The following is a 15,224-nucleotide window of genomic DNA, read 5'->3' as shown; positions in this document are numbered from 1 at the left end:
TTCATTTAACGGAACTAGCCTATGAGCCCGTGTTGTCATTGGACAGCGGGTATTACAGTCTCCAACTTATGAATAATGTGCGCAAAAAGCTGTCACGTTTGTCAGAATCTTTACTTCGACAAGCCATACATACACAAAATTTTTGTCAAAACTCAGTCGAGAATCAATTTGAAGTAAAAAAATTAATTCTATCCCTCACACTGGGACTCTTCCCAACATCTTCGTCAGATTCATCGTCTTCTAATGAGTTTTTACACTCCGTATTCACAATAGTGTTTTGTTCTTCTACAGAGTTGATATTTGTATTTTCAAACGAAATACTTTGTACAACAGATGGATCTCTAGTATCACCTTCTTCTATTTGTTCCAACTCCATCCCAGTAGTCCTAAGTTCTTTTTCACAATCATCGTTACGTTTTTCATTTCTACTAACATGAGATTCTTCAGGATTTCGCATAAAAGACACATCAACACGTTTTTGTAAAGCGGTCTTCGTCTGAGTTTCATCAACTTCTACACCATCTACAACTTTACCGGAACCAGCATCACCATCTATAGTCGTTTTTAATTCACCATCATAATTTTTACCATTTTCAATGTGAGAATGGTCAACAAATTTAGCAGTGACATTAAAATTCATAACACGCTGTTCAGTCAAACTCTTATTTTCCTCTACTGTCCTTTCGAATGTATCAAATGTTTCACCATCTGAAATAGCGGTTTTATCAGCATATTTGGCATGAGAACTGTCCCGATTCCATTTCAAACTTTCAAAATCCTGTTCGGTACAAAATTCTGTTCTTAGAGGCATTTCTACTAATTTTGAAGACTCATTACTTGATCTGAAGGATTCTGCTACCGACAAAAGAGTTTTTCTTCCAGAATTATCATTGGCATCACTGGCATTGGCGAAATCCATTACAGATGCCTCGTGAACTGTTGCAGGCACTCGAGTACTTATTTTTGACATAGTGGGACTCTTTAGCGGTACTGAGATGCTTGTATTTATTGTTAGCGTAGGATCTTCGCTCACGTTAAATTGGCAAGAAAAAGATATTTGAGCCAATGGTGTTGACTGTGTCCTTTGCTTCAACAGTAAACTATCAGTGAAGCTACCCGATCTTGATGATCGAGGCCGACCCTCACTGGATGACTGGCGTTTTATGACTTGCGTACGACTGCGAAACTGTTGAGCACCGGAACTAGATCGCTCAAAACATTTCAAATTGATGCAAAAACGGCCAGTAGTTAGAAATAAAAGACCGAAACCATGTTCCACTGATGAATGGGATTTGATCTGAAATGAAAATGGATCGAATTAAATTCACAAAGTTTAACTTCATGATATGTTTGGTTATCTTTCAATCAAATCAAATCACAGGTCACAAGTAGCCATGTGTATTTTACACAAAACTACATGGATGTTAGATGTAACCCAGGTACAAGTGTCCCTTTCTTCTGAATCTCGCTACAATCAAACCTTTTTGACACGATATACATAATTCATTAAAATAATGCATAGTAATATGAATAAACGTACCGTAGGCAGAAAGGTGCTAGTGGCTCCAAGCCAACAAATCTTATGTTTTACGTCAAATATTTTCCAGTCTTTGTCAACCAATTCAAATGGTTCAACATTGAGAATGGAAGATACAACGTCTTTCTCTGTAACAATAAATAAAAGGATAAATGTAAAAAAACAGCTGTTCTTTACCTTTCTCAATGACAATGGTTAATACATACTGTACATATATAAAATGTATGTAATCCAACTGATTTGAAAAGATTAAGTCTTTGAATGAACCTACCGCTGGAATTGTGAATTTTGATGGTGAAAAACACAGGTTTCGCGGATGGGCAATTTACATTGTCTCCTTCCTTCAATTTCTTGCCATCCATAAACATTTCTAATGGCAATAAAATAACAACAACAAAAGATTGAAATTATACTCAAAATGGTTAGTGAGGAAGATCGCATGTAATGGGGTGGTTGTGTCAAATCGCAACATTTGATGATAGAGTTTTAACTGGCAACTATTTATGAAAATCATAAAAGAACTTACCAAAAGCAAGATGATGTTTTCTTATGATGTTGACCATTTCCTCAGTAACTTTGAAGTGCCCAAGTTGTACTAAACCAGTAATCTTCTGTTCAGGCTACATATTGTTAAAGACAACAATTCAATTTAGTAATGGATACGCTCTACATAATAAACTGAATAATCAACGACTTATTTTACGGTTCTATTATTGTTATTAAGCCCCTTCGGACATCTGGTCCCAAACAAATGTTTGCATAAATTCTTTACAAGCCGTTGGATAATAAGGGACGCTGCACCTACGTCGCCTTAAGCCCACCTAAAATTTCCCTTTCAGGTATCCCAAAACACAAACAAAGCCACAGAGCTGGGTGCAAGTTGATATTTTCCAGTTATGTACGACAAAAAACAAATGAAAGCATACTATTTCCCATCGCAGCTTCAATAAATCCAAGATCTTTTCCGTGCAAACATCACGATCTTCTCGCTGGAAGGTAGTGCAAAAAAACTGATAGTAAAGATATTGGAAAGTCTAAAAGAATGGAATGTCAACAAACATTTGACATTCTACAACACAGTCTACAACATAAAAACAGCCTGTACTTCAAATTTATCAACAAAGGATTCAGTTTATAAAACTTCCAAACTGAAATTTTAAAGGATAACCTTGTTTTCGATTGAATGTTTTCCTGGTTGTAATTTCGCATTAATTTCATATTAATTAAATATATTTTCATAAATTTCATATCACCTTTGACTTATCGCATGGCACATGAATGGTATCCAGTTCAAGAGATGTCCTAAAAATAATGAAAGTTAAATTTTAACCTTTTGACACAAAAAACCTGTGGTATTTTACTTTAGTAAGAAATTTATATGAAAAAAATTATTAGCAGAGAAACTGACTCAAACGAAACTACAATTTGCGTTTCATGTAAACGGATACCAAATACATGTGACGCAAGCAAACAGCTTTATTTAATTTTCTTTTATTTCAATGAACTGTATTATATAAGTTGTGTTTGACCATTTCCATGCCTCGTAGAAGGGGGGGTGGGCATAAAGTATTGGTCATTTAATGAAGCGTTGTTCATATAATAAACCAACCTGACTGATGCACCAGCATCTAATTCCATCAACTCTTTGGGATATTTGATTCCTAATAAAACAAATGAAGTTCGCAAATATCAAAAAATCTATTTAGGCATTCTTCAATCTAAAATAATATGCATATACAACTACCTGAGTTCATTTCAAATCTCCATTCAATTTTACACTTTGTTTTATTACATACATTCATTTTCAACTCGAATTTTTCGCCATTCCTACATGAAACAAAATCGCATAAAAACCTGACTACCATTGATTATTGTAAAACCTGATCAATGGCAATTTCTATAAAACCTGACCAATGGCAATTTCTATAAAACCTGACCAATGGTAATTTCTATAAAACCTGACCAATGGTAATTTCTATAAAACCTGACCAATGGCAATTTCTATAAAACCTGACCAATGGCAATTTCTATAAAACCTGACCAATGGCAATTTCTATAAAACCTGACCAATGGCAATTTCTATAAAACCTGACCAATGGTAATTTCTATAAAACCTGACCAATGGCAATTTCTATAAAACCTTGACCAATGGCAATTTCTATAAAACCTGACCAATGGCAATTTCTATAAAACCTGACCAATGGCAATTTCTATAAAACCTTGACCAATGGTAATTTCTATAAAACCTGACCAATGGCAATTTCTATAAAACCTGACCAATGGTAATTTCTATAAAACCTGAACAATTAACCTTGCTATAAAACCTGACAATTTCTATAAAACCTGACCAATGGTAATTTCTATAAAACCTGACCAATGGCAATTTCTATAAAACCTGACCAATGGCAATTTCTATAAAACCTGACCAATGGCAATTTCTATAAAACCTGACCAATGGTAATTTCTATAAAACCTGACCAATGGTAATTTCTATTGACCAATGGTAATTAAAACCTTGACCAATGGTAATTTCTATAAAACCTGACCAATGATGTAATAAAATGACCAATGGTAACCCCAATGGTAATTAATGCAAACCTTGACCAATGGTAATTTCTATAAAACCTGAGCAATGGTAATTTCTATAAAACCTGACCAATGGTAATTAATGCAAACCTTGACCAATGGTAATTTCTATAAAACCTGACCAATGGTAATTAATGCAAACCTTGACCAATGGCAATTTCTATAAAACCTGACCAATGGTAATTAATGTAAAACCTGACAACTGGCAATTTTTGTAAAAGCTGATCAATGGTAGTTTCTGTAAACATGACGAATTGTAATTTCTCTTATTACTTGCACACATACCCAACATGAAGTGACGAATAGCTTGTAGAGATTAAACTGGGAAGAACTTCGACCTTAATATCTACAGCAGCTTGGCGACTCATGCCCAGTACTCCCGCTTCCCCACCACTGTACAAGATTTTCAATTTGCATGACCAATTTAGAGTATCACTATCCTGAAGTGAATCGAGCAACTGCCCACTAAACGTTAAGTTGAAAAACGTGGTTGCACCAGGTTCGAGAGGCAAACATTGTGATATTTCGTCTTGATCTAAAGTTACTAAATTCATAGCTCCTAAAAGAAAAGAAGACAAATAATAAATTTCATAAAAAAGACAAATCGAAGGGAACAAAAAATTTGTGTCATGAGATGACGACATAATCAAATAATGACATTCGCTCGACAAGTCATGGATTTTTTATCATGAGTTCAGTTGTGAATAAAGTACAAATCATGTTTTTTTTCAATTTAGTACAGGTTGACGCAGCTTTCATGGTAATTTATGTTGTTTATCATACAAGAATAAATTAACGCTGCCGATACTGTAGAAAACTCGTATAACTTTTCTTCTACTTATCACCTAATGTTCAACATCAGAAAATGATGTATAAGCTGATATTGACAGACTTCAATAAAGTTGTTTAAGCCATCTGACCTTTATTCATACCGTTCAAAAGCGTCAGCGTGAACTGCTCAACAGGAACTTTACTTGTGTTCTCCACCAAAATTTGACCATTTATGCTAAATTGTTTACAAAATTCTACATATGTGTAAATGTACAGTTACACTAAATACTTACTATTCATAGCTTACCATTGTCCTGTGTATAATTGCACTTCCAAGACAAGAGATGAACCTTTATGACTACTATTAAGGAACGATTGCACACCACTGATCCGATTTTGGAACTGGATTAATGGCAGTTTTGGAGTAACGTTAACTATCAGCGGTATAGTGTATTGTTTGTCCAAAATTGTTTCGCTTATAGGACAATTGCTCCGAATGCCAAAAGTTCAACGGAATAACCTGCAATAATAAAGAATTCAAATTTGAAAGATTTTCCAATGTCGACATTTGAATGAAACCAATTAGCGTACCTGTGATTGCCAGTTGTCCAGAACCCTTAGGGACACCAAGAAGCATGAAAGGATGTGGCATGTTATCGTTGGATAGAGCAAGACATGAGGGATAAGCTTCAAAAGGGACGCCATCAGTCAGCAAGGTCTAATTGAAAAACAAGGACAAATTAAAAAACACGAAGCCCAACACGTAGTTCTATATGCAAGATTACTGGCGCCAAAACCGCCTATGACATAATAAACATATCTTCATAAATTCAGTAACACATGAGTAAATAAACAAATCCTCTATCTCATCATTAGACTTACCATTTTACTAATCTTGATATCAAACGGCAAAGGATTATTGACTTGCATTGACACTTCACTAACTTCGCCTTCAACCCATCGAATAACTAAAAGAATCATCAATGTAAGTCCATAACTAAACCGTGAAGTAATCTAATCGCTAGTTTTCCCGCGAGTTTCAAAATCGTTAAGCGGATAAATAAAAGTAAGCTTATCACTTGACATCGCATCATTTAGACAAACTATAACAAGAGGTGTTTCACAATTGGAAGGGTTTCCTCAGTTCAAACATTACTTCCAACACTGTGATTGATTATTTCATATTTTTCACTGTACAAATCAAGACAAACGAATACAAGTAAACAAGTAAAAATCATTGTGAATTTTATACAAAAATATTTAGGATACACCATTGGTAAATTTATCAAAAAAAAATCATTGGGACTATATTTTATCGTGTGTTTTTTTTTGTTAATTAAATGAAGCTGTGGATGATAAGAAACAATAATTAACATGTTATCACGATTTTCGGTTGACAATGTTCACATACCTGGATTATTTTTCTTAGCTCTGCGAGATCCTTTCTTTATCGTGGTATATATGAAAGGAGTTTTGACCGGTGGTGGACTTGAAGGACTAAGGATGGGTCTAAGGTGACTTGGAAGGCCATTCACTTTGAAATCCCTAGAATACACATAGAGTACCTATATATTCACAACAAGCAACTTTTGACGTAAAAATATTAATTCTTTCACACATGCAGATCACATTGATTTGCCTGATTAAGGGGAAAATACATACAGGGAGTCTCACCTTACAATTGGCAGGTGTGTTAAAGCTACAGGTGGAAGCAGGTCGTTGTTACCCACAACGAGATCATCAACAAGACTATGCTGTTCATCGGAAGTTGATGCTAATTTTTCAAGTGACGTAATTAAACCTTGTAGATCGTTCTCATCAATATATTGATGCATCGATTGCAGGAGATAGGAAATATGCCTACAAAAATGCAAAACAAAATATATACTTTAATTTTCTAACATGAATAGTTTAATGGTTTCCGCGACATGGTTTTCTAAAGAAAATTTGTAAACACCTGATTGGAATGTTTGGATTCTGTAATCCTTTGGACATTTCAATAAGTTCTTTCATCAGTTGAATTTTTAAAAGAGGCCAGCCCTGCTCACATTCTGTAAAGAAAAGAAAATATCTCAGCTTCGTATAATCATACAGATATGGCGTCAATCTTTAAGCAGTCATGTCACCGTAGCAAATGGATTCTGCAAAAAGCCTACCTCTTTCAGTGTCTGGTGATTTGTTGCTGAATTGAATTTTGTATCCTTCCAAAGCATTCCTCATCAAGTTATACGACTGTAATGCAATTAAATACAGTTATTATAGAATAATTATAGAATATATTCACATTATAAATAGTCAATTGCCATTTGAAGACATCGCACAATCTTGCATCATAGGTACGATGACGACAGGATTAAAGATTAAAAGTCATGGAGTCATACTACAAAAATAATTCTATTTCTAAATAGAAAAATATCCTACGTCTTTCTAGCTTACTATGACAACAGTTTTAGTTGCTACAAGAATCCACCAACTGTCTATTTGAAAACTTACAGCTGTCCATCCCTGAGGTGGTAAATGCTGTGACGTACAATGACGAGCTGCCTTCCTAGTGAAGAACGCTGCCTTTCTAATGTATCCAATATCTTCGTACATCATAGACATGGCACTGTACATCTGAATCTAAAGAATGGAAGAAATGGCGATAGTTAAAAGCGAGTTATAAAAAAAAGTAAGTGTAAAAAACGTCGTACCTTTTCGGTGTCCGAAAGTTTTAAAATCATTTCAGTCATCATAATCCCTTGCAAAGTGTTGCTAACACTTTTATAATTCTATGTAAAAAAGTGAAAAACAATATTTCAATTCGCTATCCGTGTCAGAAAGATGATCTTTGACAACTGCTTGACAGCAGAGTAAAAAAATAATAGCTAAAGCAACCACACAGTTATAATATGTATTTGCAGCTTCAGCCAATAGAATCATTTGTTTTCTCCCAGTATTCTTTCAATGTAAAAGCTAACATTAACATACCAAGTAATGTAGAAATTCATCAGGATTCTAATCTGATGAGTAATCATTAGAAATTTGAGCATTACCTTTCTGGACAAGTGGAATCTGGCATATTTAAATTTGGCTTCCACAGATAGAACTATAGATTTTTTATGCTGAAATAGACAAAAACAAGGTATATTTTCATGCAATATTGGATCGAAAATGATAATTGTAATCTATATAAGCAAGGATATCTCTTGAGTAGAAATTTAACACGTAAAAATGCACCTTTTCATACACTTCAATAATCTCTTCTGATTTATCAATAATTTCTGCATCAATCAGTGGAATAAGAGAAGTTATCTTGGAATCTTCTCCATCAGTTCTACCGCCATTCACAGGACCTGTTGTTGACAATTGACTAATATCTAATTGTAATGATGCCCTTTCTGGCGAAACAATTTTGTGCTTGTTGCGACAAAGCAATGATGCCGCACATAGTCCCTCTAAAGCACCTGCCATCCAAAGAATATCCCCAACCGAACGCAGGATATCTATGGCAAAACTGTAGTAATATATTGCCTCTTCAGCAACCCCAGTTACCAAGCAAAGATCACCAAAATATTTCTTCATACGACCAATATTTTGCTTTTTGTTCCTGTATGATAATGAAACACCATTATCTTTAACTTTTATGTAATCTATAACTTAAGTAACAATTGTTTGTATGGAAGTTGAAACATGAATCCTTACAGACTCCAGTTAAGTGTCTTCATTAGGAATGATCTGATATTAAAACTAAAGTCCTTATGTAGTATCTACTCTAGTCTAGTGTCTTCATCAGAAGTGATCTAGTGTTGAAATTTGAGTCCATATACACTCTTGTCTAATGTATTCATTAAGAATGATCTGATGATGAAACTTCACTTCTTTCATTGTCTAGTTTCCATTTAGAGTCACCTGATGTTGAATTACATATAAATGATTAACTAGCCAATATTAAAATATATTATGTTGAAACTTGAGTTCTGAAAATCAGAACTCTTTGTGTTTGAACTCTGTCTTTGCTGAGAACTATCTGTGGAAAGTTAAACGTACGACAGTCTGGTCTGTTTGTCTTTATCATGATTGATCAATTAATAAGTATTGACACTCTTGTTTGTGTATCTTTATCATGACTAATCTATTATAACGTAAGTATCATGTTTAAACACCTGCTATCATTATCCACCAACAATTCTACATCCAGGGGAGAGCGTAAAAAGGAAAACTTATCAGGTTTTTCCAAAGACTTATCCTTTCTTTTGCTTTCCAGTACTAAAAACAGCGAAAGCGCATAGTCCGCGACTTGCTTCGCAATTTCTTTCATAAAATTGTCTTTACGCAAGAAAACAAACTCTCTATCTGGTTTAGCATCGCCTGAAGAATTGTCGCATCCCAAAATAAAACAACGAGACTCAAGAGCAGTATTTTCGTACCAAGTCTTTAAACTTTCGTGAGCTTTTTTGATGGCGCCAATGTCCTCATCTACCATCTTCGCAATACTTAAAATCCCCATCAGTTTCTTGTGCATATGAAAGTTTCCCCACTCAATAAACTGATGAGAAATATGTCTCGTGTACCTTAAGTGAATAATGCGGCCGTCTGGTAGTTCAACTGTACGAAGCTGTGACATGTCCTCAAACAATTGGCTGAACTCCAGCTCAGCAAGCGCTCCAAGTTTTTTCACGAAGATTAAAATACTTCTATGATCCCTAAACCTTTGTTCAAAATCAATCCTGAGCATTTTTAGGCCGCGTAGTTGAAATACGTCCAAAATCAAAATGTCAATCTCTCTTCCTGCCCTTAAAATCCATCGCCATCTTTAACCGAGAGACGGGGGCAGCTGGGAAGGACTTCGACACTTTCATTTTACTAAAAATGGTCAAATGATGTCAAACTATACACGCGAAGAAATCAGTAATAAATGTATTTCCAAGAGCTTTTCTAAACTATCACTATACTATTTTAAAGACAGTAAAACTTAGGTATATGAAGAAATTTAGCATATTACGATAAATAAGGTTATAAACTTATAATGCTGATCTAAAACGCAGCAAAATTTATGCATAAGTTCTTCGCATTTCGTGTGACGTTACGAAAAAGCTTTCGATATTTTTGCACTCAAGCGGAAAGTGCTAACAAAGCAGTTTTCTGGAAACAAGCCTTATGTTAGTTGAACAATGAATAAATATTTATGTGGCAAGACTTTCGGTGTACATGCGGTCAGAGAAATATTTCAAATGGTCAACAGGCCAAGCACTAAAAACCATTCACTTTGACTATCGATTGAAGCCATGCAGTTTTTTCGTAAAGAAACCACCATGAGTGCAGGGGTACTTCATGTTTGGGAGAGGTTGCGTAGAAACCGCATAAACTGTTTGCATAAAAAAGAATTACAAGCACAAATGCACAACAAAAGACGAAAGCAAAAAATACTTTGAGATAAAGACTTGTACGAGTATCAGCGATGTATGGTACACCATTATAATGATTATATTGCTCTTTGTCAATTGATAATTACTAGATAAATTTTAATATATTAAGTCCTCGAAATAAAAAGAATTCTTAGAATTAATTCAAAAATATATCAGAGGGGTGTCGAAGATGCCGCAACAAAATATTTGAACAAATCATTTCATTGCTTTTTGCAGAGAGCAGAATTATTTGTTATGCTACTTTTCGTTCTTGCTTGGCATGACGATTTGTGAAGTGAATGAAGATTACTTCGTTTGGAGAAAAACATAATTTTACATCGACTGCTCACATTCTAAACACTCCAAATGATGTATTTTCTATGGGAGCGTTCAGAGAAGCACTAATACTAAGACCAAGAATAGTTCTTGTGTCAGCAGGATCTATAACACCATCATCCATAATCTAAGAAACAGAACATGAAAAAAACAGAAATTGTTTGCAATAGTAGCCAATATGGTTAGGTTTTTGCAATGAAATACACACATTACTCATGTTAATACCTGGCGCTAGCAAAATAAGGGTGTCCTTCTTTTTCAAACCTTTTCAAAATAGGTTCTTTTAAAGCGGCTTCTTCTTCAGCAGTAAACTATTGACAAAAAATTAAAACTACATTATAGCAAGCACAGTAAATAAATGCTGGACTTCTAGACGAACGATAGTCATTGAAAAAAATGATTAGTATATCAGTTTTGAAAAAATTCATTGACTTAAACCATGATATATCGATTGAGTGAGAGATATCTACCAGTGTAGGAATAACTTTGCATGGTCCGAATGCTTTTCTGACGGTTTACTTTGCAAGGTAGTTTAAGCATGCACATTGTACATCATATCACGAAAAAGTCATACGTACTAACATGCAGATCTAAACTGAACTACATAGATGAAAGTATCATTCTGAAAACCAAGGAACAATATTTCAAATATTTTAAATGCTATGAAAAATTCCTTCTAAAAACCAGAACTATTCCCAGTTGCAACATTGGCGTTCGCTGTACACTACCATCACAACCAACAAAAAACCGTGGGTATAAGAATCCTTTGTATCCTTATATATACCATTATTTACCTCTTTCCCTTCCCTCTCTCGTTGATCTTTTGTTATAGTTGCCAAGACTGTTGCGGCCTGTTCACCTCCCATCACAGAGATCCGAGCATTTGGCCACATGTACAAAAAACGGGGACTTAAAAGGAAGACAAAAGTTTCAAGATAGACAGCTTGATGAAATACGAAAGAGATGTTTTTAAAGTTTCATTCTGTGTACAAATGTTAAAGGTCAGTGTTTAAACCGTTATAGCAAAACGTGGTCAAAACATCTTTAGTTTAGTCATCTAAGCGTCATCAACCACAATCCCCTAAAAATTCTTACCTGTAAGCTCTTCCACACATGCCATAGTTTCCCGCACCAAAACTTCCTCCAATAATGACAGTAAACTTAGGAACTTTTGCACAAGCAACGGCCGTCACCATCTTAGCACCGTTTTTAGCAATTCCTCCGGCTTCAAACTCTCTTCCAACCATAAAACCTAGCGCAATTCATGAAATACATTGTTTCATAACAATCACAGCATTTTAAAATGATCATAGTGAAAATGAAGTGCTGTATTCGCTTCCATTTAAAAAATGATTACACGTTCAAAGTTATTGAACAGTTTGAATGTTTTGGCAAAGCGAGAAGATCCATAATAGGGACTGTTAAACGAATTGCTAATAAACCAAGTCTATTTACCTGTAATATTCTGTAAGAAAACAAGAGGAATCTTGCGTTGACAACACAACTCAATAAAATGTGTTCCTTTTAACGCAGACTCGGAGAATAAGACGCCATTATTAGCCAAGACACCCACAGGATAGCCATGTATTCTAGCAAAACCTGGTAAAGAGAAACAAAACCAAAATGAACAGAAACACAACACAGAAATAACAAAAGTTTTGAGAAAATTTACCAACTAACCAGTGACTAAAGTTTTTCCGTACATTTCTTTAAACTCATCAAATCTGCTTCCGTCCACAATTCGAGCTATAACCTATTGAAAAATTCACAAAATCGTATTAAAAGTTTTTGGAATGATAATTCATGTCGAGAGTTGAGAAATTTATAGATTCAATTGAAAAAAAACTTTAACAAAACAAATGAAAGTATGACAACAGACGAACTGTGAATAAGACACAACTACAAAATCTCTTTCATCACGTGCTCATCACGTCCACATGTTTAACAAAACTACCCCTTCAAATATCTTACTAAATACATATTCTGGACAATGTTTTCATCGGAATTTAACATTTTAGGCCTCATAACTGTTCAAATTGCTCTGTGTACTAGGTTGTGCATTAGCCGAAAAACATGTTTAATCTACATATGGTAGCATAAGAGAGAAACCTGTCTTATGTCAAAGGATTTCTTCAGATTATCACCAACAATACCATAAAGATCATCAGCTGGATACACGGGATCTTCAGTTTCTTCAACAGTTGTCTACAAAAATATTTATCAAATGCACTGAGACATTAAATTAGACTTAGATTGTGACATAAAGAAAAACTAGAAAAGTCGCAAAAGAAAACAAGTTTGGTGATTTTAAGATGAAAAAATACGCAAAGAACGTCTAATGCTGTGAAGAATTGGCTCAAGGAAAAATTGAGTAAAAAGTTTTCATTCAAAATTACGAGGATCAAAAGAGACAATACAACGTCATAGGATTTTTACCGTCAATTTCTTTGACCGATTTAAATTACGGATTACTTGTCTTGCGATGTGCAACGCATGCGTGTCGTCAATAGCATAGTGATCTGTACACCTGACGTTCTTAAAGCAAAGGATATGACGTCATCATAAGACATTTTTGACCATTACATATATATGTAAAACATGCTATATTTGCTGAGGAAGAAAAACATACCTGCAATGAAGATCAGCTCCACCAAGTTCTTCTGATGAAATTACTTCTCCTGTTGCAGCTTGCACCTACAATGAATACAATCATTTCAAATATGAATTGATTATTCTGCCAATTCACTATATGCATTGAGTCTTTACTTGCCCCGGAAGTCTTGAGTAAGGAATTACATGATGTACAGTAAGTTTATATACTTAAAGTGGCGTAACTAGAACGTTAATTGGGGGGGTGTGTATATTCATATATTCCGTTGTGCCCTCCTGATGTCTTTTGAAATTAATTTGAATTTCAAAAGAAATCAGTATGGTACAATTGAATATATGAATATACACCAAATTAATTATAATTACGCCTCTGTATACTTACCAAAGGAGGTCCACCAAGAAATATTGTTCCTTGGTTTTTCACAATGATGCTTTCATCAGCCATGGCAGGTACATAAGCTCCACCAGCTGTACAAGAGCCCATTACAACTGCTATCTACAATGTTAAAGATAATACACAGAATGCAAAATAAACATTTTATTACAAATGGTATGATTTATACAGTATCAATAAATAGATAAAACAAGGAATGCTTTTTCTTTATTTTGCTACCTGTGGTATTCCCATTGCAGACATTCTTGCTTGATTATAAAATATTCTCCCGAAATGATATTTATCAGGAAATACTTCATGTTGTAAAGGCAAGTAGGCACCACCAGAATCAACTAAACAAGGTCAAGATTCAAAATAAACTAAGTAATATTATTCAAATTTACCTCTTAAAATATTCTTGGATAACGCATCACTAGACTGCATACTATTATAAGTACAGTGGTCCAACATAACTTACCAAGATATATACAAGGAAGATTATTTTGCTTAGCTATTTCTTGAGCTCGAATATGTTTCTTGACAGTCATTGGATAATAAGTTCCACCTTTAACAGTAGCATCATTTGCTACAATCATACATTCAATTCTATAAAATGTTTAATCTATAAAGGTATGCTTCATTGAAAACAAATAAAACTATTACCACACTGGGTTTCAAAATCACATCATATCATTGTAAAAATGTTTTCAAAAGTGAATGCCATCTTACCCAGACACACGTCCAACACCAGCAATAATACCAGCAGCTGGTACTTCATCATCACCATAGAGCTTGTATGCTGCCAGTTGAGAGAGTTCAAGAAATGGAGATCTGTTAAATTTTTTTTAGATTATGTTCCAAAACATGAAGAACTCCATTCAACTCATTAAGATGCAACATTTTGTTTCTTACCCAATATCCAACAAATTTGTTACACGGTCACGAGGCAATAGTTTTCCTCTTTCAGTGTGTCTTTTTCGTGCCTTTTCTGGACCACCTACATAAATCGTCATTTACATCAAGGTGTGCTATTTAAGTTATTTCAATTCATCCAATAAAAAGGTTATGAAAAAAGTGCACCAAAAAATTATCAGAAAATAGCTTTTGAAAACAAAATTTCATGTCTGTTGGCAGTTAAAAAACAAAAATAATTTAGAAGGTCCAATTAATTAAATAAATGTGCCCAATTAGATGTAGTAAAATACAGTACCCAGTTTTATCTGTCGTGTTAGCTCCCTCAAATCTTTAACCAATTTTTCCATGCTTGTTTTGTTTCCTGCATCATAAATTTCCATATTTACCAGCAAAATATTTGATTTCAAATGTATAACGGATTTTACCTGGAACTCTTTGCTTGTTTTGTTGATTTTTGACTTGATAACATTCGCGTTTGAAACATTATAAAAACACCTTGATGAAATCAATAACTTCTCAACACATTTTAATTGCAATAACGCTTTCATTTTTCGTCTATTTTTCCTAAATATAATTTAAATTTTTCAGAACAGACACCATGTGCTGATGTGTAGATCATTGCATAATTTGCAGTGTAGCAGAAAACAAAGAAATATACCACTGTAGCCTGTACAGCGAGGCAGCATATAACTTTGCTGGCCTGGCAAGT

General features: G+C 34.3%; 2 protein-coding genes across 2 annotated transcripts; both read right to left on the bottom strand.

Moving 5' to 3' along the window:
* Positions 1 to 92: 92 nt before the first annotated feature.
* Positions 93 to 9,689, bottom strand: LOC124433338 (trafficking protein particle complex subunit 9-like). The gene is made up of 22 exons (XM_046983099.1): positions 9,040 to 9,689; positions 8,114 to 8,483; positions 7,930 to 7,998; positions 7,588 to 7,665; positions 7,388 to 7,516; positions 7,051 to 7,126; positions 6,852 to 6,945; positions 6,569 to 6,754; positions 6,306 to 6,439; positions 5,777 to 5,862; positions 5,461 to 5,612; positions 5,202 to 5,384; positions 5,044 to 5,129; positions 4,409 to 4,682; positions 3,279 to 3,364; positions 3,147 to 3,198; positions 2,791 to 2,839; positions 2,464 to 2,526; positions 2,064 to 2,157; positions 1,809 to 1,907; positions 1,541 to 1,665; positions 93 to 1,297 (listed from the first exon to the last, which is right to left on the bottom strand). The coding sequence occupies exons 1-22, from the start codon at positions 9,609 to 9,611 to the stop codon at positions 164 to 166; spliced, it is 4,191 nt and encodes a 1,396-aa protein (XP_046839055.1). The 5' UTR covers positions 9,612 to 9,689; the 3' UTR covers positions 93 to 163.
* A 628-nt stretch (positions 9,690 to 10,317) lies between these two features.
* On the bottom strand, positions 10,318 to 15,181 carry LOC124433502 (methylcrotonoyl-CoA carboxylase beta chain, mitochondrial-like). Its single transcript, XM_046983282.1, is given in 16 exon segments — positions 10,318 to 10,744; positions 10,824 to 10,928; positions 11,412 to 11,526; positions 11,713 to 11,869; positions 12,073 to 12,216; positions 12,298 to 12,370; positions 12,727 to 12,822; positions 13,054 to 13,144; positions 13,247 to 13,311; positions 13,610 to 13,723; positions 13,841 to 13,953; positions 14,079 to 14,206; positions 14,330 to 14,431; positions 14,513 to 14,597; positions 14,811 to 14,877; positions 14,941 to 15,181. Coding segments are annotated over 16 exon segments (1,695 nt in total). The 5' UTR covers positions 15,064 to 15,181; the 3' UTR covers positions 10,318 to 10,627.
* Between the last annotated feature and the right edge of the window lie 43 nt (positions 15,182 to 15,224).

The sequence above is a fragment of the Xenia sp. Carnegie-2017 genome, unplaced genomic scaffold, assembly GCF_021976095.1.
Source record: "Xenia sp. Carnegie-2017 unplaced genomic scaffold, XeniaSp_v1 HiC_scaffold_13, whole genome shotgun sequence".
In the NCBI taxonomy this organism is placed as follows: Eukaryota; Metazoa; Cnidaria; class Anthozoa; order Malacalcyonacea; family Xeniidae; genus Xenia; species Xenia sp. Carnegie-2017.
This window is presented reverse-complemented; position numbering and strand designations above follow the sequence as displayed.